General features: G+C 40.1%; 1 protein-coding gene across 1 annotated transcript in view; it reads right to left on the bottom strand.

Annotated features, from left to right (window-relative positions):
* Positions 1 to 25,995, bottom strand: part of RGS5 (regulator of G protein signaling 5) — a 75,574-nt gene extending 49,579 nt beyond the window's left edge. Inside the window, exon 1 of the mRNA XM_075287387.1 lies at positions 25,747 to 25,995. Coding sequence (XP_075143488.1) covers positions 25,747 to 25,790 — 44 coding nt within the window. The 5' untranslated portion in view covers positions 25,791 to 25,995. The remainder of the gene's footprint in view (positions 1 to 25,746) is intronic.
* Between the last annotated feature and the right edge of the window lie 383 nt (positions 25,996 to 26,378).

Below are 26,378 nucleotides of genomic sequence, written 5' to 3'. Positions count from 1 at the left end.
GTTTGGGATTTCGGCTGAATGGAGACTCTGACTCAGATGTGAATGTGGTCTTAGAAGATACATGTAGGCATATTACTCTGCAACAAGTTATCACAATGCACAAGGTAAAATTAAACTTTGCTATATGTGTACAGACAGAATCAGACATTACAGCGTGAAAACTAATGAAATTATAAGACTGAGGGCTAATGTGAGCTAACAATTACAGAATTACTGGCAGATACTATATCGCTGCTTCTAACAAAGTTCTATTTTAAATATATCAAACAAGGACTATTTTTAGTCTCCAAAAACACATTTTTCTGCTGGGAGTAGCTTTTAGTCTTGTTGGCCCAGGGGCTAACAGCAGATACAATCCAGATGATACGATTAGCTTAGTGCTTTCTGACAATTCCTCTCATCTGCTGCAACTTTTGAGTCCCTTATGATGTCATCAGCACCAGGGCGGAGTTAAGTGATCTAGCCATATTAGAACAGCGCAGCATGTTTGGAGGTGGCTGCAGAAGAGACGTCTAAGATTTCTCAGTCACTTCTTGCCAGTGATAATGACTAGAGATGAGCGAGTAGTTAAATATTCGATATTCAAGTAGCCCCGCAATATTAGACTACTCAAATCGAATATCGAATCCTATTATACTCTATGGGGGAAAAATGCTCGTTTCAGGGGTAGGCAACATTCTATCAAACTGAACTTACCAAGTTCACGAGTGAGGGTCGGGCTGGATTCTCCGAGAAGTCTTCTCCGTGCAGCGTTCCCGCGGCGTCTTCTGGCTCTGAATTCACTCTGCCAGACATTGGGCCTTGGCAGAGCCGACTGCGCATGCCCGCACTACAAGAAAATGGCCGCTTACAGTCAAAGCGGCCATTTTCTTTAGCGCGGGCATGCGCAGTCGGCTCTGCCCAGGCCCAATGCCTGGCAGAGTGAATTCAGAGCCAGAGGACGCCGTGGGGACGCTGCACGGAGAAGACTTCTAAAGGTAGAAGAAGAACCAGCGTTGATTTGCCGACTATATAGCATTCGGCCAATCAACGCTGGTTCTGCATCGAATTTTTCCATTCGAATAGCGAGTGGTATTCGATCGAGTACGAGTATTTCGAATACCGTAGTATTCGATCGAATACCTACTCGATGGAGTACTACTCGCTCACCTCTAATAATGACATACAGTAAGTCAGAAGACAGAATCATTTAGAGAATATATTTCTAGTCTTTTTTCCAATTGGTAATTATGGAATAAAAAGCAACATTGTTCTATTAATATCAAGTTCGAAAGGTAGTCTATTATGTCCGTTACTAAAGAAATAGCATTATTACATCTGCTATTCTAATTATAATAATTAGCTTAAACTATATAAAGTTATATAAGAGAAATGTACAATATTGTAGTTGTCACAAAAGCCTGGCAAAGAGTAATTGTGATAATTATATTGATTTAGTCTTTTATCCAAAGGTCTGATGTATCTATTCATGCCTCACCCATCAGCAGAGGTGGATCTATCGCTTTATCAGCAGTAGCATCTGCTATGGAGCTCGTGGTCCAGGCAGTACAGCTGTTGCATGCCACCAGTGCCACCTTGTGTCTTTTCCCCATCCTATTCTGACAACAGGGAGGAGTTCTGATGAAACTGAAGACATAGTAGTTAGGGAATGCAATATCTTGGTTATCATATGGGGAAGGTATCATTCATAAGTTTACTATGTGGCCCAACCGTTTTTTGTTACTACCCTGCCTATAAGAAGACAGGGTTATTGGCAAGGGGAATAGTCACATCCCTATATTATTACCTTGGAAATCCAATAGCTATCAGGCAAATGGTTGTTTGGCTAAACGCTATTCCCTTCCATCACTCATACACATGTATGCTCAGGGTTAAGCGGCTTCTTGGCACCTCTGACAGAACTTTATCTCCTATGAGAATATGAGATCTGGCATACTGAGATCCAACATGTCCCATCCTTCTAAACCACAATCTCCTGGACGAAAAATTGGAACCCTGCTGAGATAACTCGCATATTTGGGTACCAAACATTTCAGCATCTGCCCTTGGTGCCATAACTAATGGGTTTATGGAAGTATGTTGGGCAGACATGACTGTGCTTATCATATTGGCATACTAGATAAGGATAGCACAAACTAGAATATGTTTCCTCTCTCAAAATATCCTGTTCCTCCTATAGAATACATACAATAATGTAGGATACTGGCACCTATCCCAGGATTCACAGATTATGGCAAGACGAGCTATAAATAACCACATCCCTAGCTAGAATTTCGACTGATACAGATCATGGTTGGCGGGGGGCTCTGATGCAAGACTAAACAGAAAAGTCTGCGTAATGAGTTCAGCATAAACAATCAGAAGAAATATCGAGGAAATGGCAAAGCCACCTGGTCATTATTATGTCTTGGTCCTGATGCAAAGGCCGTATCGACTAGATAAATGTTTACCACATGGCTTCCTCCTAGGATCACTTGTGTATAAAACAGGTCCTTTAACAACCAAGGGAAACCTAGAAGGGCAAACATTCCACTTCAAGTAGAAAAACAGGAAGTGTTACCCAAGCTTCATCTTAGTTTATGTATCCAAAGCTATTGAATTGAGGTTTTATTCGTACAGTCCCTGGCTCGATCATTACATTTCCTAGGAAAGCAGCACAGAATGTGAACTCAAGTGTTTTTGAGCTGCAGGTTTCAGATAAAATGGCTAAAAACCTACGTCAATAAGTAGCAAAAGGATATGTGGCAAAACATGTCTCTACCAGGTATGAATATTCACATTTGTTCCTGACCTATCTGTTTTTGTAATAAGGGTCCCTTTCATGTAAAATGATCACAGGGTGTCCTGCTGGGACCCTCAGTGTCTGCTGTAAACTCTATGGAAACGTAGAATCAAGAGTTTAATGATCCTACAGCACCTCTAAAGGAGAAAATCAGTATTACATGGTGCTTCTTGAAATGTGGTCTATGCTCAGTTGCATTCCAGTGAATGGGCTAAGCTGTGATACCAAGCACAGCCGCCATAGAAATGTATGACGCTGGGCTTGGTAAGTTATAAAGGGGCCCAAGCTGGTCAGCCAGGACCTGGGTATCTGACCCTTGACTGACTGGTGAATGCTACCTGGAAAAAAGGATGTGTTGAATATGTACGACATTATTAGTAGGCCAAAGTTGTGCAGGGGCATAGTCATAGCATATGTCAAATCCCAGGTCTATGGACAACAAAACTTGCCAGGAAATACCAGAACCCTGAGAAACACGATAGGATATTGATGCCGTTTGTTTAACTGGATCCTCAGACAACAAATTTTCGGAGACATGTTGACATGACAAAGGTGGCTTTTGTAAAAAGTGCAAAGTGGGATGCACAAGGAAGATGGTGTCACATCTTTGGCAAAGAAATGGTTGTACACCAAAGTTGCGCTACATTTACACTCGTCTACACCAGAAAATTCCTGTAGACATGTTAGTAAATTCCTCTCACTGTCTCAAGAGCCTTTAAATAAATTGCATTAACTTCTTAATGGACATGTGGTGGTCCTTCTGCCCAGGTGTCCTTATTCTTAGAGACCTCCACCAAGTTCCTTGATGTTCTGCTATCTACTAGAAGGTCACGCCAGGTCATCCAGAGCAAGAGACTCTCTTCATAGCCTCTCTCCATTCTGGCTTAGTAGAGGACCCCATCGATTAACTCAGAATTCCCTAATAAGGTCTGTGATTATTAGCTTTCTACATCTGACAACCCCGTCCAGGTTGAGAAATGACACTGTAGATGATTATGAAACATCATATTGACCCAAGTGAACCTCATGTGGTCACATAAACATGCCAAAACAAGAGGTTAGCAAATCAAAAAATGACAGGAAAAGTGGGAAACATCAGAAAGAAAAAGTTTCCATAATTGGAGCGATATCTATTCATCTAGATGAGCAGCCGCTATTTTCAGAAAAGCTGTTTATTTATCCAGGGACGATGACATTGAAGAAAGAATTTTGCTTGGTTGAAAACACACAGCTTAAGGTTTTCTTTTTAAACATTTTGTCTTCCAAACATAAATCATTTCCTGGGATTTTCTGAAGAAAAGAAGCAACAGATTTGAAAGAGAAGGAAACAATCTTGATAGATGACGCAAACGCTACGTGAGTCATACAAGGCAGACGACATGTAAAGTTGTCTATATAAATCATGAAGGTGCCATCTACGGACATTACATCAGATGACCTACTCTGGATATAATTCTATTTTTCCTATGCCAACTTTTTACAATTTTGTTGTTCTCTGCTGATATTTCTTTTTGGCGTAACTGGATTTGACATACAAAATGGATTCCATATGAATACTGCTAAGAACGCTAAAGGTTACAATAGCAATCCACCTAAAAGCACTTTTGATATGATCCCCTTAATAATATCCAATTAAATTAGAAATTAATTTTAACTGGGACTCCCACCAATTAGAAATGGGTCAAAAGGGTTTTCTAATAACCCTTGGTTCACATCTGTGCTCAAATGGGGACTCCCTGAACGGACTACCGAACGTATTTGCAAGCGGTGTGCAGTGAAAGTACACAGACCCCATAGACTATAATGGGGTCGTGTGTACTTGCTGCGAGATCTCCGCAGGGAACATGTGGACAAAAAAGTAGATTGTGAACTACTTATCCTGTCCGCATGTTCCCTGCGGACATCTCGCGGCAAGCACGTGGACCCCATTATAGTCTATGGGGCCCCATTCAGCCATTCAGCACTGATCCAGATCACTTATTACTCATAATAGGTGGGGGCCCCATTTAAACTGATTTACATTGGGACCCAAGAGTTTCAAAATAAAGGGGAGATATGGGATATTTTGATGACCTATCCTTAGATGTATGCGAGTTCAACACTGGTGATGTGTGGACCAAGATGACCAGCTTTTCAAGAAACATGATTTTGCAATACAATGTCACATGATGTCTATCCTATATGTGTCCATGCAGCCACCTAATGGTTGTGGTGTGCATTGCATCCTGTGAAGGCTAGCATGTCCTTAACCAAAAGCAAGCTAAAGTATGGGTATGAAAGGAATTGACATGGACAATGAAACATCTGTAAAACAAGATATTAAATATAAGCTTGGGTCATTAGTAAAAAGTCTTTGAATCGAAGCCAGATACGTGCAGTCTTTAAGGCTAGGATAGTAATATGAGGACACAATAGATGGGCACATATTGTTATGAGCAGGGTTTCCTCTATGTCTGTGCCACCCTGTCTGTGCATTGCACAAAAGGAAATGTCCTGATGAAAAGCCTCACTGTACAAATGGCCTTCCTTTCACCAACCACGGGAAACAACAGCAGGAAGGCCAAGCTATTACTGCTTATGTGGACAGCTAATGGGCATACTGTACTGTATATGGTCTATGATGTCACACGGACTTACCTAATGGTCCTAGGTCTTGATTATTTGATATTTATGGATAAGAACAACTTGTAAAGTTATAAACGCTCCATTAAGTTATGATCTGGTTGATAAAAATGAATAAGGGACTGACTATTAGAGAAGCCGTGCTACGCTTGCTTACGAAGTTCCTAAATTCTATTTGGATAAAATAAAGTATTAGACAAAGAAGAATACAAGTAATAGGCCAAGAAGAATAAAAGTAATAGGCTAAGAAGAATAAAAGTAATAGGTCAAGAAGAATACAAGTCATAGGCAAAGAAGAATACAAGTAATAGGTCAAAAAGAATACAAGTAATAGGCAAAGAAGAATACAAATAATAGGTCAAGAAGAATACAAGTAATAGGTCAAGAAGAATACAAGTAAAAGGCCAAGAAGAATACTAGTAATAGGTCAAGAAGAATACAAGTCATAGGCAAAGAAGAATACAAGTAATAGGTCAAGAGGAATACAAGTAATAGGCCAAGAAGAATACAAGTAATAGGCCAAGAAGAGTACAAGTAATAGGTCAAAAAGAATACAAGTAATAGGCAAAGAAGAATACAAATAATAGGTCAAGAAGAATACAAGTAATAGGCCAAGAAGAATACAAGTAATAGGCCAAGAAGAATACAAGTAATAGGCCAAGAAGAATACAAGTAATAGCTCAAGAAGCATACAAGTAATAGGTCAAGAAGAATACAAGTAATAGGCCAAGAAGAATACAAGTAATAGGCCAAGAAGAGTACAAGTAATAGGTCAAAAAGAATACAAGTAATAGGCAAAGAAGAATACAAATAATAGGTCAAGAAGAATACAAGTAATAGGCCAAGAAGAATACAAGTCATAGGCAAAGAAGAATACAAGTAATAGGTCAAGTAGAATACAAATAATAGGTCAAGAAGAATACAAGTAATAGGTCAAGAAGAGTACAAGTAATAGGTCAAAAAGAATACAAGTAATTGGCAAAGAAGAATACAAATAATAGGTCAAGAAGAATACAAGTAATAGGCCAAGAAGAATACAAGTAATAGGCCAAGAAGAATACAAGTAATAGGCCAAGAAGAATACAAGTAATAGCTCAAGAAGAATACAAGTAATAGGTCAAGAAGAATACAAGTAATAGGCCAAGAAGAATACAAGTAATAGGCCAAGAAGAATACAAGTAATAGGCCAAGAAGAGTACAAGTAATAGGCCAAGAAGAATACAAGTAATAGGTCAAGAAGAATACAAGTAATAGGTCAAGAAGAATACAAGTAATAGGCCAAGAAGAATACAAGTAATAGGCCAAGAAGAATACAAGTAATAGGCCAAGAAGAGTACAAGTAATAGGCCAAGAAGAATACAAGTAATAGGCCAAGAAGAATACAAGTAATAGCTCAAGAAGAATACAAGTAATAGGTCAAGAAGAATACAAGTAATAGGTCAAGAAGAATACAAGTAATAGGCCAAGAAGAATACAAGTAATAGGCCAAGAAGAGTACAAGTAATAGGCCAAGAAGAATACAAGTAATAGGTCAAGAAGAATACAAGTAATAGGCCAAGAAGAATACAAGTAATAGGCCAAGAAGAATACAAGTAATAGGTCAAGAAGAATACAAGTAATAGGTCAAGAAGAATACAAGTAATAGGCCAAGAAGAATACAAGTAATAGGCCAAGAAGAGTACAAGTAATAGGCCAAGAAGAATACAAGTAATAGGTCAAGAAGAATACAAGTAATAGGCCAAGAAGAATACAAGTAATAGGCCAAGAAGAATACAAGTAATAGGTCAAGAAGAATACTAGTAATAGGTCAAGAAGAATACAAGTCATAGGCAAAGAAGAATACAAGTAATAGGTCAAAAAGAATACAAGTAATAGGCAAAGAAGAATACAAGTAATAGGCCAAGAAGAATACAAGTAATAGGCCAAGAAGAATACTAGTAATAGGTCAAGAAGAATACAAGTCATAGGCAAAGAAGAATACAAGTAATAGGTCAAGTAGAATACAAATAATAGGTCAAGAAGAATACAAGTAAAAGGCCAAGAAGAATACAAGTAATAGGCCAAGAAGAATACAAGTAATAGGCCAAGAAGAATACAAGTAAAAAGCCAAGAAGATTATAAGTAATAGGCCAAGAAGAATACAAGTAATAGGAATGCTTGACCCGAATTCAAAATGGGATCAGAATACACTCTGCTTACTCAAGATTTCCTCCTCATCAGTCTGTTTCTATTGTAATGAGAGTTAGAAGAAAATCTCCCGCTTTCCCCCTCCGTATTGTTTTATGCAACTGTATTCATCTGAAATTGCAACACGATCATCCATCCATGCGGAACATCCATCCACAGCATTGTTTTATGATGTACAGACTTTTGTCTGTGTTCTTTCTCATCACCCCCCGATGACAGCATTTACTCACTTGCAATGTGCGGGAAGTGTGCTCAGAGGCTTCACCAAGCTGATAACTAAGGGGAATTGATACCATATGGGATAAATATGTAAGATACTAATATGCTTAATCCTGCTAGACGGGATAAAATGTTCACATATGCAAATAGTGAGAATACTGCTATGAAGAAAATATTAGTAATAAGGATGTTGAAAAAGTAAAGTGGAGCCGATGGAGAACAAAGTGTACAAAAACTAAGTTCTGGACATATCAAAGGGATCTCAGACATCACAGGATAGAGAAATAATATGCTTTCCCACCCGCTGCTTCTGTCTGATCTCCCCCACCACTCCCACCCTACTACACCGCAATATGTCATTATTAGCTGGGCTTCATTATGTGAGCGGTGCCCCGGGTGCTAAAGAACATTGTGACTCTGTTTTTTTGCTATATTGTAACAATAGTGGTGAGGACTCGAGACCTGAGCAGTAAGGTGGAGCCGATCTTGAGATTTCAGGATCGTTTTTAAAATCTGATTTTCAATCATATTCCAGCCAATCCTGGTCCTGAACGTGACATTTGCTCGATCGCCGATTGGGATACGATCTTTCCCGATCCTGATCGCTCAGCCCTATTTATGATATATACATGAACAGGGTTGAGCTGATCTTGAGATTTCAGGATCGTTTTTAAAATCCGATTTTCGATCATTTTCCAGCCGATCCCGATCGTGATCGTGAAATTTGCTTGATCACCGATCGGTCTTTCCCAATCCCGATCGCTCAACCCTACTCAGCAGTGATGGTTGTAAAAGATCATAACCTGCTAAATTTTATGTGATCTGTTTTTTTAACTTTCACAAGTTAACAAAACCTAGCAACACTTGTTATGATACAGGTTTACAATGAACCTGTTCTGTATTGTAATCCATTAAAATTATATTTTAAAAAAAGTCCTTGTATATGTTTCCTAGGACATCTATTTTTCCCCACCTCCCTTTCCAATCACCAGTGCATGTGATGCAAGGTAAAGATATAGGCTATCCTCTTGCCGTGACTTGCCTGCAACCTAGGAAAGCGAACCTCAAGTAAATGGGACACCAGCGCATTACCTAAAATTGCTGCTGTCATGAACATGGCAAGTGGAATGTAAACAACGCAGAGGCAACAGCTGATCTGTAAAGGTGCTATAATATAGACTCCCGTCAATCTAAAATTAATAGGACATCAATTTTGAAAACATGGATAGCGCTTCTTAGGGTGAGCTGCAAATCAACAGTAGGTAGACTGGGCTGGAGGACTGGATTATGGATCCTATCATTAGAATTCCTTTTTAGCTAAGAACAAATCGCAATAGCCTTAAGAAAGTCTATTCTTCTCTTACTTTTCTTTTTCAGATCTGCGCCACTGTTCCTGAGAAATTTCCTATTTCTTCCAAATGTAAATGGATTTTCAGACAGAACAAGGGGCGTCTCCTGTGCTGTCCGAAAACTCTCCAGCGACACCTTGGCGTCACCAGCTGCATCTTTATCCAAAAGCGCCGACTGCGTAAGTCTGTCGGTCATTTTCCTGTGGCCTCTTACAGAAGCGCCCGTTTGGCCACAAGAAATTGGCCAATGAACATGCGCAGTCAGTGCTTTTGGATGAAGATGTGGCCGGTGTCGCGGCGGAGAGGCGGCCAGCAGAAAAAGACAGAGGCATTGCTGGAGAGTTTCAGACACCTGTGCTGTCTGAAAACTCATTTACATATGGAAGAAATACAAAATTTCTCAGGAACAGTGGCGCAGATCAGGAAAAGAAAGGTAGGTGAAGAATAGCCTTTCTTAAGGCTATTCCAACGTATTCTTAGTTAAAAAATGGATTCTAATGATAGAATCCCTTTAATAGCTATGTCCACTTAATATGTTTGTTTCCCCAGTACACAGACAATGCAAAAAACCTAAAGGTTTCTACAGTTCCTATGTAGACCTATGGATCTCCTTTGTAACAGACAACAAACCAACCCCGTGTAGCCTGATCCTGTACCCATATAACCTTCTCTTCATTGATGATTTTTTTGGAAACATATGTTTAGAGTCTTTCGACGTAGGTGACAGATGAAAGAAAGCATGACTGAGGGATCAGACTGTTTTGTTTGCTAAGGGTTTGTTAAGACTATTTGACTTATTTTTTAATTCAGGGACAGTAAAAATAGCAATTTCCATATAAACAATTTTGGAAAGTTTTTAAATTGTGTTTTCTCTAAGTAAATATAAGGAGAAACTGTCACATGGCTCTAGATGGATGTCATACGTGGACCTATGATGCTCTCGCAATATTTTGGGCTGATCCCCTCTCCTCCAGATGGTTAGGACTGGTCATGTAAATCATAGAGTTCTCCTATAATGGGAAATGACTATGTTTCTATATAGAATGAACTCAATCTCCTTCTATCAATTCTCTATTGATTTCAGTACAGTCATTGCCCTGTTCATAGGTAATGTCTTCTTCCGTACGTAAAATCCACTGTAAGTGTAGAATGATAGCACTTTAGGGGTGATCGCTTACATGATAGGCTTCATGAGTCAGAGTTAAGATATTACATCCAGGACAAACCATTATCTGCGATAAATGAAACTAAGAGGACACTTTACAATCCAGAGGCTGACTATCGTTCTGCCAACCGGCTGGCTACAATTCTTGGCCAAAACCAGCATCACATTAACCTGCAGCTGGCCTAATGCTTTCCTGCTGAAAGATTCATAGCTAAACATTTACACAGTCTACACCGCCGTTCCCATCCATGAGCAAACAGACTATAACATACGGAGAAAATCCCACTGAACTGAAATCTAATGGGACCAGATCGACGTAGTGTAGCGACCTCAGCAGAAATGTGGACGACACCATAGGTCATATAATAAATATTAAAAATATCTTAGAGCTTCCAAGCAATGATTCTACTAACCTGAAATAACCTTTAGTCTCACCAAACAATCCTACATAGCATCAGCACATTTCACTTAGACTCTTAGGATGACTCACAAGCAGTATGTATATGGGATTGTTGGTTAAGTGCTTCTTCAGGTTCCTGCTCCATACAATAAACTCTGGGTGATTTTGCTCCTAGCTTTGCCTTTGAAGGAGCACTTCCTTATAAGAATTAGTCTCTAAGCACTTCAGATGTAAAACACTTTAAGGGCCTAGACAATCCCTCTAACCGAATATTGTTTTCTACATAAGATCTCGCAACTGTTGGGTTGCTTTCGAGGATGTATTGTCCTATTTCACACAGGAAAGGTTGTTTTATACTTCTCTCTGTCGAGATCATTTCCCTTTATGGTTAAATAAAAAATAAAATAATGAAATTGATGTGCTGTATCTGCAAATAGGATCATTTTAATTGGAGTCTTTAACCAGGAACCAGCGTATCAGCCCAGCCCCACAGATAGATAGGTTATGGTTACCTGAATTGAACAATGTTTTCACCTTGTGTGTCGGTTGTAAAGATATCACTGTTTTTCTCAATATACAAATGAGATTTTTGGAGCAATGGGGGTGTTGCCTTTGCTCGAAAGAGCTCATTGACATAGTGACAAAAACGGTGATACTAGCACTGAAGTCACCAATTCTCGAAGGGAAAGCACTGTTTGATTCAGGTGACTTAAACCTATACATCTATGGTGTTGGGTTGATTTTTTTTGCAACAGACTCATTTTAAGGGACAGCAGGGTTACAATGTCACTTTTTACAGATGTGCAGAGTCTTATAGGTTCATGCTTTGCTGGGAATTGTGAGAAAGAATATCAAAATCTGTTGCTCTAGCACCACCTTCTGTAAGGCTACTGTTGGGGAATTGCAAGATGACAATTCCCCAGTAGCTGCTGGAGAACCCTGGAGGAATGGGCACAAGAGACAGTGAGCCCTAAGCTGAAGCCCCCACTGTCCCTTCCCCTTGCCAGGCCCTATCCTACACAATAGGCGGCAACTTGGAGACGATCCCTTCCTATATATGTGACACACAAAACGCAGAAAAGACAAACAACAACAAAGGGAGGTCAGCTAGCCAGGGTATGGTAACAGTCGAGCAATGTAGTGCCAAATCGAAGTCTAAAAGAATAGTCAATAGGGAAAGCCAAGGTCAAGATTAAGAATACAAGTAAATTAACAGCAAAAGAAAGCCAGTAAGCACGAGGCAATAACAGGCACCAGTGTGAATGTGAGCCAAGACTAAATAGGGGAGGATGAACCTGCCCTGGACCTGACAGGAAGACAGGCTGTCAATCACAGGGCAAGACCAAATGTAACTACTTCATGGACAGAGGCAGTCGAGGGCAGAAGACGGGTGTGGTGCAAATTCAATTAAAGAACTAGAGATGTGTTCACACAGTGAGACCAAAAACTCTAAGCAAGGAACTAAACTGCACACGCCTCCTGCACCGCCGCATGTGAGCAAAGGGTGGCGCAGTGACCTGAACAGGCAGAGATGTTACAGCTACTCCCTATAGATCAGTACCTGACCTTCAGGTAGCCTAGTAACATACCCTGAGATTACAGCCAAACCAGAATATCTCCTCTAAATGGAAGAAAAACCCATATCCACGCAGCTATTTTGGGGCAATTGACCATGGTCTCTCATTTAGGTACTGGTTGACTGGATGGAGGAGATATTCTGACTTGGTTTTAATCCCAGATCATGTCAATAGGTTTCCTGAAGGCTAGACACTAATCTATAGGTAGCTACCTTCCAAAAGGTGGTTCTAGAGTAGAGGTTCCCAAACTTTTTTTCTCGTAGACCACTTTCAAAGTTTTACTGGTTTTGGTGGATCCCCTGCTGCTACATTTCTACCATATTCCCAAAACTTATCAAAAAATGTGTATATTAGATCTAACAATGGTCCTGTTGAGTCTCCCCTGGACCCCTGGGGATCCACCTGGACCACTTTGGGAATCACTGTTCTAGAGGAACAGTTTTATTTTGCATTTTTGTACCATTTTAACACATTGGTTGCCCAAGTAAAAGTGATACCTCTCCAGATAAGAAATTGTAAAAGAGGTACAAAATCTGTACTGCCCAATGGGAATGAATGCTGCAACAAAACGTCCAGGGCCAGTCCATGATCCACAAGGCATTTCATGATCATCAGTAAACTGGTTCTCATATTTGTCCCCGGTGAAATGCTACATTGTGAAGTTCTAAGGTCCATTGCACTTTTGAGTATAAAGTAGGACATTGATGAAAGTTTTGTAGTTTGCAGCTATAAAATAAACAACCTTCAGAATTCAATGAATGCGAAAACATGGGTCATGCGGGTGAGTAGGAAGTAGATTACAAATTACAGGGAGGATTAGGTCTCTTAAATTAAAAACCACAGGAATTACACGGTTACAAAGAACCTTGCAGGTAAGCAGTCATTCATTCCATACCAAGATTTGCCCGTATTTTGGAGTTTCCATGTACTTGGTAGCAAATCATATCTTGCTTTGTAATATACCATGACTAATTCGGATGCATATTCCTATGCCTCACCTAAGTGTTTGCAATGGGAACAACACAACCATTGTGCTTGTAATTTTACCAATCGCTTCAATTTGTGCAGATAGGATCCCTTTCATTTGGGAAGACAATGTAATTTTTTCTGACAGTAAAGGAATATTTGCCTAAGTTATAGCTTCAATAGATGACCCTGCCTGGGGCCTCGACATCAACATGAAAAGTGAAATTTAGCAAAAATGAGAATCATATGTTTGCAATAAGTCTTTTGAAATATGGCAGCAAAAACTCGGTCAGGAGCAAAAAAGTCAACGGCAGGCCGCCAGTTGTGGGGGATATTTGCAATTCTGTCATCTTACAAAATGGCATTCCTGTGAAGAGCGATTGCCTTTCACCAAGTTCGATTTATTTATGACTTTTGCTGTTCACCATATTTTCCATTCACTATGCATCTTTTTAGAGGATACACTGAAAAGTTCCTATAGCGTATGTAACAGTGGCCACACCAGTATCTGTAAACCTCTCTAGAAGTCGCACAGGGTCATTGGACTATAAGACTTGTCTATTGTAATGTCTATTCAACAGCAGAAAAGGAATGGATATTAGCAAAAATGTACTATGTAAATAAAACACTTAGTCAAAAAGATCAGTGTACAACGTTCCGATCAGCACACATTCTGCATTGACCTATTATATAGATAGACTGATGTAGAGGACAACCTATTGTTCCCTCATTGTTTGCTGGCAAAACAGGGACATAACTATCAGGGTAGCAACAGTAGCGGCAGCCACAGGACCCGGAACATTAGGGGGCCCGGCAGCAGCTGCTATCACTACGGATTAGCTTTTTTTTTTTACTAGGCCGTTACCTGCTGGAGTAACTCCAGCATATAACGGGCCCTATTTACTTACCGATCCGGTCTCTTGCAGGGGCGGAGGACGTGGGCCCGCGAACCCCACAAACACTATCATTATACTCAGGGGTCTTTTCAGACCCGGAGTATAATAATCGGAGGGCTAGGGAAGGTGAGGGAACATAAAAAAAATGCTGTTACATAGCTCTCCTGGCTCCGGAAGGCTTCAAGTCTACTTAGTGATGTCACAGACATCACCTGGGTTGGGGCTTGCATCCTTATGCCATCATTGAAGATGGCCGACATTAGCAGGGAATGCACCGCAGCCCAGGAGAGGTAAGTAACAGTGTTTTTAATGTTTGTATTTTCCCCTGGGTCTCCGATTACTATATTCTGGGGTCTGAAAAGACTACTATAGGGACACTACGGGGCATCATACTGTGTGCAGGGCTCAATATGGGGCATAGTAATGCATGCAGGAATGAGGGGGGGCTCCGTTGTTCGGGGTCTTCAGGGTGGGGCGGTCCCGTGGGGAAAGGGGGCATGTCAAAAGTTCGCCACGGGGCCCCAACATTCCTAGTTACGCCACAGCTGGGAAACAATGATTTTTTTTTCAGCCAAATACCCCATGAATGAGCCAACGCAATCCTATTACATGGGCTAATGTTCCTTCCTTCTCATTTAATGGTACCCTAAAGTCCAAAATCCAGGGTTTTGTAGACACCTCCAATAATGGATTTATAGCTACTATTATCAAATTAATTGTACATTAGGTAACATAGAAGTTTAAAATTCTCTGACTTTAGATATGCTGCAATGCAAGAAGTTACCAGAGGTTGGCGCTACCATCAGGTCATTCTGAAAGGGTATGGAAAGCAGTTCATGTTTTGACATGGTGATAACATACTGTATATTTCAGTTACGTTCTCCTCATTATTTCTTTCTTCCCATACACATATTCCCATATTACATGATTTTATATTATTTGGGGTTTATTCTCTCTTCTAAATACATATATTCATGTTATTTGTCATAGTCGCATACTTCTGTCTAAAGACTGTCCAAACTGTATCCTCAGAAGACATGAAAGGGCCAAGTTGTCTCTGTACTCCAGCCCTTCTGTCAATGTTCTATACAAGTCAGTTGGCTATCTGGTGTCAGATGTTTTAGGAGATTATAATCTTTAAGGATTATTCTGGACATTTGTACCCTGACCTTTCTTGCAGGAATCCTGTTGGTCTTTAATGACTTTTCCCAAAAATACATAGTTCTAAAAATGGCTGAATTGAAACTTTTACTAATTTTACATACCAGAATGTGCCATAAGTAACGTATGGGGGACCCACCAATGGGACCTTCATCAATCCCAAAAATGGGGGTCTGCCCTGTGATTACAACATACAGTCCTATGAAAAAGTTTGGGCACCCCTATTAATCTTAATCATTTTTAGTTCTAAATATTTTGGTGTTTGCAACAGCCATTACAGTTTGATATCTCTAATAACTGATGGACACAGTAATATTTCAGGATTGAAATGAGGTTTATCGTACTAACAGAAAATGCGCAATATGCATTAAACCAAAATATGACCGGTGCAAAAGTATGGGCATCTCAACAGAAAAGTGACATTAATATTTAGTAGATCCTCCTTTTGGAAAGATAACAGTCTCTAGTCGCTTCCTGTAGCTTTTAATCAGTTCCTGGATCCTGGATGAAGTTATTTTGGACCATTCCTCTTTACAGAACAATTCAAGTTCAGTTAAGTTTGATGGTCGCCGAGCATGGACAGCCCGCTTCAAATCATCCCACAGATGTTCAATGATATTCAGGTCTGGGGACTGGGATGGCCATTCCAGAACATTGTAATTGTTCCTCTGCATGAATGCCTGAGGATTTGGAGCGGTGTTTTGGATCATTGTCTTGCTGAAATATCCATCCCCGAAGTAACTTCAACTTCGTCACTGATTCTTGAACGTTATTCTCAAGAATCTGCTGATACTAAGTGGAATCCATGTGACCCTCAACTTTAACAAGATTCCCGGTGCCGGCATTGACCACACAGCCCCAAAGCATGATGGAACCTCCACCAAATTTTACATTGGGTAGCAAGTGTTTTTCTTGGAATGCTGTTTTTTTTGGACACCATGTATAACGCCTTTTTGTATGACCAAACAACTCAATCTTTGTTTCATCAGTCCACAGGACCTTCTTCCAAAATGAAGCTGGCTTGTCCAAATGTGCTTTTGCATACCTCAGGCAACTCTATTTGTGGCGTACGTGCAGAAACGGCTTCTTTCTCATCACTCTCCCATACAGCTTCTCCTTGTGCAAAGTGCGCTGTATTGTTGACCGATGCACAGTGACACCATCTGCAGCAAGATGATGCTGCAGCTCTTTGGAGGTGGTCTGTGGATTGTCCTTGACTGTTCTCACCATTCTTCTTCTCTGCCTTTCTGATATTTTTATTTGCTTGCCACTTCTGGGCTTAACAAGAACTGTCCCTGTGGTCTTCCATTTCCTTACTATGTTCCTCACAATGGAAACTGACAAGTTAAATCTCTGAGACAACTTTTTGTATCCTTCCCCTGAACAACTATGTTGAACAATCTTTGTTTTCAGATCATTTGAGAGCGGGCTGTCCATGTTCGGCGACCATCAAACTGAACTGAACTTGAATTGTTTTGTAAAGAGGAATGGTCCAAAATACCTTCATCCAGGATCCAGGAACTGATTAAAAGCTACAGGAAGCGACTAGAGGCTGTTATCTTTGCAAAAGGAGGATGTACTAAATATTAATGTCACTTTTCTGTTGAGGTGCCCATACTTTTGCACCGGTCATATTTTGGTTTAATGCATATTGCACATTTTATGTTAGTACAATAAACCTCATTTCAATCCTGAAATATTACTGTGTCCATCAGTTATTAGATATATCAAACTGAAATGGCTGTTGCAAACACCAAAATATTTAGAACTAAAAATGATTAAGATTAATAGGGGTGCCCAAACTTTTTCATAGGACTGTATTATAGAACCCTTGCCCATGGGCGTATCTACCCATTTTGGTCATATCTTAAGACGTCAGATATGCTTAGAGCCCTGTACACAGACAGATAGATGAAACCTTGTGTTATACATCATCCTTACCTGCAGTCTACGTAAGTGTAACGCTAGATCAACAAGCACTAAATGTCAGCTCTTACTTTATGTTTATCAATCTCAATGATATCTCTCCGCACGATGTTGCATCTTGCTCATCCAAAGTGAAGCGCCATCCTGAAATGTCACACAATACTATGCTGACATTTGGATTTAAAACCTTTCTCAGTTTTCTCTCCGAGAAGACAGGTTTGTTACATTTGTTTGCATCCATACTGACAGTGACCTTACAGATGGAAATAAAATGCTTACAAAGGTTGTAAGCGTTAGAACAGGGATTCATTTTATTTTAAAAAAAACCCATAGCAGTCTAGTCCTTGGGCTGTGTCGGGGATTGCAGATCAGCCTTGGTTACTCAAGTGAGGATATATTATAATACCAGACAATTAACAAGAATGATGGCGTCTATGGAGGAACATAGGCTTTACATAATTATCATGGACAATCCCTTATCCTTAAAGGGGTTGTCCAGTTTAGAAAACCCAATTTAATATTACCCCAGTAGAGAATAATTCCCTTTTCAGGATCCCCATCTCTAGGGTGGAGATTTGTTGCAAAGAGTAATCGTCGCTCTGGAAGACCTGTCCTGTCATGCATTAGGTTAGGGACATAAGACAACTATGGAGGGCGTCAATGATATACATACAGGAGTGCAATAATGTTTACGGTCCACCTACTATTCCAGCTCTTATACATCAAATTAAACATGTGCTCTTAGATATGTACCATAAGATGACCAGGTTTAAAAAACAACATGATTACACAATATACTCCCATGCATGTCTACATGTGGCCACCCAGTGGTGTTGGTGTCGAGGGTCTTGCTAGCTGGTTGCAATACTGCACTGAATCGGATTCGTGGAAACTAGGGTATTGGTGAACACATCTGTATGGATCTAATGACAGATTACAGGTTTCCATAAATAGCAGAATGTCTTGTACTAATGGATTTGGCAAAGTAATGAATGGCGCACTTACGTGTCAAGGAAACCTTTGACTATATAAATGCTTTAGTGAATGGCACCATTGTTATATGTACTATTAGACTATTTTACTATTGCAATGAATACACAGCCTTCATAGACTTTGGGTGCTATGCCATGATCACCAGAAGGCAGACGTTTTCGTCATTGCACCATTATTGTGGGACGCCCAATTAATATTTCCTAACACCTGTTCCAAAGGTGCCAACATACAAAACTAATGTCATCAATTCCCACAGTCTGCACGGACAAAAATATTCAGATATCCATGTAGGCTGGAATTTTTCTACATAACGGCCTTTGGAGACTGAGCAGATGGTGCAAGTATCCCTTATTAACAGCCAATAGTCAGTCAGGGGTGCAGTAGCTGCCCCCCAATGTTCCTGTTGTTGGTTATTGGCAATCGCGACTGCACATACATTTGTCGGACCCGTGTACTGAATAGCTGAGACGGTTCCCAGAGGCGAGGACATACATGGTAAGGTATTTACTAGTCCCGGGACTGGCACACCAGGGAGCCATTCAGATGCCCTAATATAAAGGGGCTTTGTGTAAGGAATGTACAGGAGGGTCTCTATTTATATCACCCCTTCATAAATCATTGCTTTCTCACAGAAATTTGGCAATGGTGCCAGGGCACAGAATGCCTCAGATGTAAAAATATCTATATTTGCTCTTCTACCACTTTCAATCGTGTTTCTAATATAATGTTATCTGTTAATAGACCAGACAGTTGCATATTACGGAGCCCTACAAAGCAAAAAACAGGAAACTTTGTAACAAATAATAAAAGTTTCATTGAATCTATGTAGGGATGTGTCACTTTTTAGGGACCTATCATATGTATATATTCCTTGGTTACATGATCCATAGGCCTGATCCTTAAAAGGGTCCTCTGACCAGGACAATAGGTTCTCTAAAAACAGCAACCCCCAATGATCAACTGTCATAGACAATAATAATGAATGGACTGGAGTTCACCAGAGACGTATTTGCTTCCAGTTTGTGATTCCCCACTCAGCTCATACATAGGACAGCGATTCCCAAGAGGGGCGCCTTGAAAAATCACCAAGGGGCCGCAACAATCTTATTGGGAATTTGACTGTATCTGTGTTGTTAGGAGGTTTTTTGGTCCTTTGGTAAAAGTTATTTGGCAGTAATGACCCAGGAATTTTTTTTTCAAGGGGCCCCTGAATCTGAAAAGGTTGGGAAATGATGACATAGTATTTTGGAGTAGAAACCTTGTCTATGATGTCCTTATGCTTGAATAGATCATATGGATAGAGGAAAATGCTAAGATTCAGTTATTGCCTTGGTTCCGTATCTAAATACCAAAATATAGTGACTTGTTAGCATCCCTTGTGCCCTGAGTGACTAAGGGTTCGTGCCCACCAGTTACACCCCAAACGAAACCCTACTTTGGGAATGGATTGGAGGAGCCCATAAACATCGTGCAATTTATTCACTAATGGAGATCTTGTGAACCACGAATGACGCTATTACTCTTGTATAGTCCTGACTCGGGATGGATTGTTAATATCTGTGTCTGGAGCTGATCTAGACTGAAATAATGTCCGGTCCAATGTCAACCATTACAAGACTTTAGTATTGCAGATGGGACCCTCACCAACCTAATATGGATGTCTTATGCTAAATACAAGCCATCAATTTTATAAGAGTAGACAACCTTAAGGCCGAGGCCCCATGTTGCAGAAACGCAACTTTTTTTGTTGCAGATTTTGCTGCAGTTTTTTGAGCCAAAGCCAGGAGTGAATTGAGAAATAGGTAGGAGTATACGAGCTTCCTATATATTTCCCATTTCATAGCCATTCTTGACTTCCTTAGCCTAAAAGGGGTTTTCGCAATGTCACTGGCCTGTAAAGTATAAGCAGCTATCACCCAAAAGATGGTGCCAGTTTGAGCTGCTGATCTGTTGGTGTGCGGGTGGTCAGATATTGACAACCTAAGGATAGTTCATCATCCATGTTTAATCCCTGGAAAACCCCTTTAGAGCTGAGATTACTCACCTTTGTCTCTGCTCTTTTCCTACCAAGGAGTAATATAGTTGAAAGGTATCAACTGTCTAACAAGGGATGAATATCCACAAAGCACCAGCTCGGCAGTCATCCAGGATAAAGAATGGAAGTCATATTTGGCGTGCTGATCCTAACAGATGTATCGCCTTACAGAAACGAAACGCGTGACTGATAGGAAGTTTTGTGATTCTAAAAATAACTCGCGAATTGGTTAATATCCATCATAACTTGCCCAGGTGATAATAATTCTGAAAATCTCAGTTCAACATTATGTCATAAACGCAGAATTAATATGAAGGCAGCCCTATAAGTTTATAAGACGGTGTCAAAACACCGGTCAGATCTGCAAGGTTTCCAAATAGCACGGAAGAGAAAAACAACTTTTTACAAATTATTTTCTGAGGTTTTTCCATGGTGAATAATATAATGTTGCTCCCACTGTGTACAGTCGCTGCAGCCACACTAGTATCACGCATGCAAATGCCAGGACACGAGACATTAACACCGCAAACACATATTTCACATATGATTGAGAGATTGTTCTTTCTTTTACGAAAATCTTTCTAGATTGTATTACCCCAAACGTAAAAATACAAGAAAAAAGTGCACATGGAATTTATTTTTCTGTTTTTCGCTATTGATGTCGGCCAGAAGAAAAATATCACAAAGCACCACATCTGGAACTTGAAAGCACGCTTTAGGGAGATGCTGGGGTGATTTTTTACATAAGTTGACCTTGCCACCAGAATGACAGCTGTTAATAGTGTCAGCATGCCCTGAAGCAAACCAGTGTCCTCATTAACTCTCCGCCAGAGACTACTACTTAGAGAGCAGAAACCTGAGTGCCCTTATTCTATGTCAGCCAGAGAGTACCCCTTAAAGAGTAGAAACCTGAGTGCCCTTATTCTATGTCCAACAGAGAGTACCCCTTAAAGAGTAGAAACCTGAGTGTCCTTATTCTATGTCCGCCAGAGAGTACCCCTTAAAGAGTAGAAACCTGAGTGCCCTTATTCTATGTCCAACAGAGAGTACCCCTTAAAGAGTAGAAACCTGAGTGTCCTTATTCTATGTCCGCCAGAGAGTACCCCTTAAAGAGTAGAAACCTGAGTGCCCTTATTCTATGTCCAACAGAGAGTACCCCTTAAACAGTAGAAACCTGAGTGCCCTTATTATCTCTGTCAGTTAGAGAGTACCCCTTAAAGAGTGGAACCCAAAATGCTGTCATTGATTCTGTCATCCAGAGAGTATCCTTCAAAGAGTGGAACCCAGCTCATGCCCTCACTAACTCTGTTAGGCAGAGAGTACTCCATAAAGTATAGAAAATAGAGTGCCCTCATTATGTGTCAGCAAGAAAGTATCCCATAAAGCAGGGGTCAGTAACCTTCGGCCCTCCAGCTGCTGGGAAACTACAATTCCTAACATGCTCCATTCACTTCCATGGAAGTTCCAAGTGTGCATGCTGGGCATTGTAGTTTTACAACAGCTGGAGTGCCGAAGGTTACCTAGCCCTGCCTTAAAGGCTGGAAACCAGAGTGTCCTTACTATCTATCCTTTAGAGTGTGGAAACCAAAGTGCTCTTATTATGTCTGTCAGCCAGAGTGTACCCCTTAAAGAGTGGGACCCAACGTTCCCTCATTTACTCTGTCAACCATAGAGTACCCCTTAAAGCATGTCCTAACTGACAGTATAAACCAGAGAATAACCCATTAACAATGCAGGAAAAAGTTCCCCATTAATGTCTATATTTCAACCACATTCTAACTTCTGAACTTAATTTCGACCACCATAATCTTCTATATGGATATGTACATTTGGACTGTAGGTGCTCCAAGTCTCAATGGCATGATACTGAACATAAATACACCCGTATTATCATTGAAATCAGCCTAAAATTCTTTACTATGGACATTTATGCTATATCCAGATGATATGTCTGATAGATCTGTACTGGATATCTGGGACCATCACCTGTTCTCAAAACAGGGGTCTGCTAACCCCCTTATTCTACCTGGTGTCACAGCTACTACGAAAAGAGCATCAGTAGTGCATTTGTGGATTTCTTCATTCTATGCAAGTTTAAGAAACACCCGAGCGTACTTACTCTCCTTTGACAGGAGCCCCAGACAAAGCAAGATGACTAGGGGACCCTTGTATTAGAGGTAGTAATGGGAGTGGACCCTAAGATTGCATCTATCAAACGGTTATGACATATGTTATAGTTATGCCACAGATATCCAAAATGAGAGTACACCTTGAATATTAAGATCTGTAGTAAGCCTGTTAATTAGCAAGTCCTCTATAAATCTAGATATCTGATATCCATTATTAGCAGTTCTTATATTGCTATATTGGGATAGGGGATAAGTTTCCTTAATGGCACAACTCCTTTAATAAAGAGTTCACCCATTTTAGGGCAGACCGGCTCGTACTTTATGGCTGCAAAGTTCTAAGATTTACGCTTCCATTTCCAATGTTCCATTTCTGGATGAACTTAATCGACCTATATCTTTTCATAACCCTATAAGCTATGTAAGTGTGTATTATGACTGCGATGCCTACAAAGATAGAGGTCTGCGACAATCGGGATAAGACAGCAGGACAAGTCTTCTTACGAAATATTACAGTTTCTCTGCCTTCAAGGTGCCCAACACAAAACCACCATTGTGAAACTGTTATTGTGCGGTATAACACATAGTGTTCTATCTGTATAGACCTATAGAATAATTTATACCGCTGCCAAAGGAAATATTGGGAAATCCATCGCTTGTTTACTTATAACCCATTGTACCCGGCACATGATATTGTAGATATTGTTCTGCCGTGGCTCTGTCTTTCCATTGTACAACTTTGCACATAGGAATGTTTCTAGTCTTCTCTTATTATAATATGTTTTCCTTGCTTTATCCTATAGTTATTTTTAAGGTGGAATTTGACACATCAATTCCAGATCTGAAGAATATTCCATTTAATGCCACATCCAATAATTGCATTTTTCCTGACTTGTGATACTCAGCAGTCTAACTGTACGGGGTATTGGGTAACATTACAACATACACAGTACGCACATAGTAGATATGAGTTTTTCAGTGGTTTCGGATAATGGTACAACATACCTTCAACAGCTGTCAGTTTAACACTTTAACGTTCAGTATTCTTTAGGAACTCCCTATACTTAGTACATTTGGTTTGATTGGTCCTAAATGTAACTGGGTAAAGGGCAGTAAGCCATTACTGGCAACTCTAGCTCATTGACCCCTTATATTGGCTTCACTAACCTATATATGGGGCCGTGACCCCGAAGCAAAACTCAAGACATGTCCTATACATGTCCATTTTGCGACCCAAGCTAGATGTAATGTAAATGTAATGGATCCATCGAGGTCTGGGTTGTGCACAAATATCATCCATGTGCAACGTGTCTACCGTATTCCATGGTCCTGGGAGATGCTTATGGCTGTGTACATAGCCTAAGAATAGACCAAACAGCAATAAAAATGGAAAGATGATTTATCAGAAGGATTTCCACTGGATTGAGTTGTTTGATGGCAGAAGAATTAGAGCAGGTCTGGCCTGATACCAATCAGTCTGCACAATGTTCTATTGAATTAGTTCTCAGCGGCTGAACATTGGATTGATTTACATCAGGAAGGCTTTCAATGGAAATTACACTGGATACAAATTTAACAAAAGCACCAGTGAATTAAGTGCGTATATAAGTGAGACTTAGACCGAGCCTGGACGATGCCTACCAGACCGGATGTTTTAGAATCTATAACATCCGATCTGGTAGGCATCGTCCAGGCTCGGTCTAAGTCACACTTATATACACACTTATAATCTAGACTCTAGATTATATCCAAGTTCACTGAATGTATAGATACCCGCAGCAAAGTCACAGGGTCAGGACTTTACAGCTGCAGCTTCCTACTTAAACATATGTCAATTTTTCATATACTAAGTGCATGGGCTTCTTAATATGTATTTTCTATATTTAGATGTAGTAAATTTGTCACTGAACTGATTCTTGAGAGTAACATTTAGGTAAGGAGTACCATCACAATAGATCCAAAGGCAGACCCCATTACCTGTTGATGGAGCGCTGGGCTACATTGTACGGTGGATGAACAGACGTCTTGGGTCACGAATAAACAGAGACTTAGGCTAGCTTTATATGGCTGCGAGACACAGAACACCTACAGGTCTACTGAACCAGATTTCTATATAACCCTATGGTGATTTAGGTGCGATGAGTGCTGAAGCTGTATTTTTACATGTACAGGAATGTTACGTCACAGATAAACCTCACATTGGGATTTGACGTGGATTTGGAACTTTGCAATGCAATGGCTAATGACGCAATTCCATGATAAATGTTATCCAAATTCCTATGTAATACATGCAGATTTTGTGGCAAATATGTCCATAGTATAAAATTCACCAAAATGTGGCTTATCTAAGTGAAATCAGATCGGATAATGCCATAAGATTACCCGTAGTCTGAGTCAAGCCACAGGTAATACATTGACAAATGGCATCCTATATAGATAGATAGATAGATAGATAGATAGATAGATAGATAGATAGATAGATAGGAGATAGATAGATAGATAGATAGATAGATAGATAGATAGATAGAGATATGACACCGGAGATGTTCGGATGGTGCGTCACAGAAGGACTACGAACCAGATACCTTTATAAAGATCTCATGACCTATAAATAAATCTCAATAAAAACACAAAATCAATCAAGTTTTAGATTTTTTTTTTTATCGCTAGCTTTTATTTTTTCCCATTGTAAGTCGAGTTTCTCATCCTATGAGTCGCTCTCCATTTTCAGGATGAATAACCCTGGGCTCTTCTGTCATTGCACATACATAAAGTGTGAGTGATAGCAGATGCTCGTGTTTAGTATTACACGTCCCACTATCTTACTACCATTGGCGTAAACGTCAATGATTTAGTCTTTTTATGAGATATATTTATAGGTAAAGTTACCCAGATCATAATCCTTCTGTGTCAGGACATCTCCGGAGTCGCATCAATCTGCCCGTCATAGGATATCATGTAGTAAAATGGCGTATTTTGTATGACCCTATAACATATCCATAACCTATAAACCTCTACTATAGGATACAAGTAATACTATTATGGAATAGATGTCGCAGTGTGGAATTTGTTAACTCTTTGAGGATCACTTTTTCGTCATAGGTGATAACTCTCACAGAGTTAAGAAAATCAATAAATTTACTCGCAGTTACTTAGTCGATACAAAACATACAATAGGTCCATCGAGTTTGACTTCTATGTAAAATCACATGGAACACATCTTAATAATCGTTCCAATTGATTTGGGACATCTCTAAGTAAGTTTTTGGTGTGGTTACACATTATATACCCATTGTCCTATATCTTATAACACAATACTATAGTATTTGTAGGTTGTCTCACCTCTCCAGGCAGGTGTGGGGCAGCGCTGCTAATCCTTTACACATGTTGGTGCCTGCTGAGTGACTCTGGTCCTTGAGAGGAAACTCTGAGAAGCTTTTCTTTTCTTAAAAGTAACTGGCTGTGTCTTGTGCTGTCTCTGGTCTTCTGCCTGTGAGTCGCAGTCTTCAGTCGGGTCTGTCTCTGGCTGTCGGATACAGCTGTCCTTGACAGGAGCACTCTTTAGTTCTCTGACTCTGAAGCAGTCTCTTATTAGCAGAAGTATATAGAGGTTTAGCCCTGGATCAGAGCCAGCCCCTCATCCAATGACATTCTTCCTCACACCGCAAGCTGCACAACAGTAAGATCCTTGCTTTCCTCGGAGTTAGGGGATGCAGAAGAGAATTTAGAGAAATCCTTGCGACACTGAATTTTATTTGACGTAATCCTAGAAACTTTGATTAAGTTATGTGTAACGCTGGATAGTTTAGTTTCTAAGTAGAATCTTCTTTATTATAAGTATGTTGTAAGGAACTTAGAAAGTTAGATTTTTTTTCTCATTTATTTTTAAGACAGTATTGTATAATTTATAAGCTGAGATCTGAAGAGTTTATGGCACCGATGATAGGACCCCGCTCCGATCTCCAGACCTGGAG

This window comes from Leptodactylus fuscus, chromosome 9 (genome assembly GCF_031893055.1).
Source record: "Leptodactylus fuscus isolate aLepFus1 chromosome 9, aLepFus1.hap2, whole genome shotgun sequence".
Taxonomy (NCBI): domain Eukaryota; kingdom Metazoa; phylum Chordata; class Amphibia; order Anura; family Leptodactylidae; genus Leptodactylus; species Leptodactylus fuscus.
This window is presented reverse-complemented; position numbering and strand designations above follow the sequence as displayed.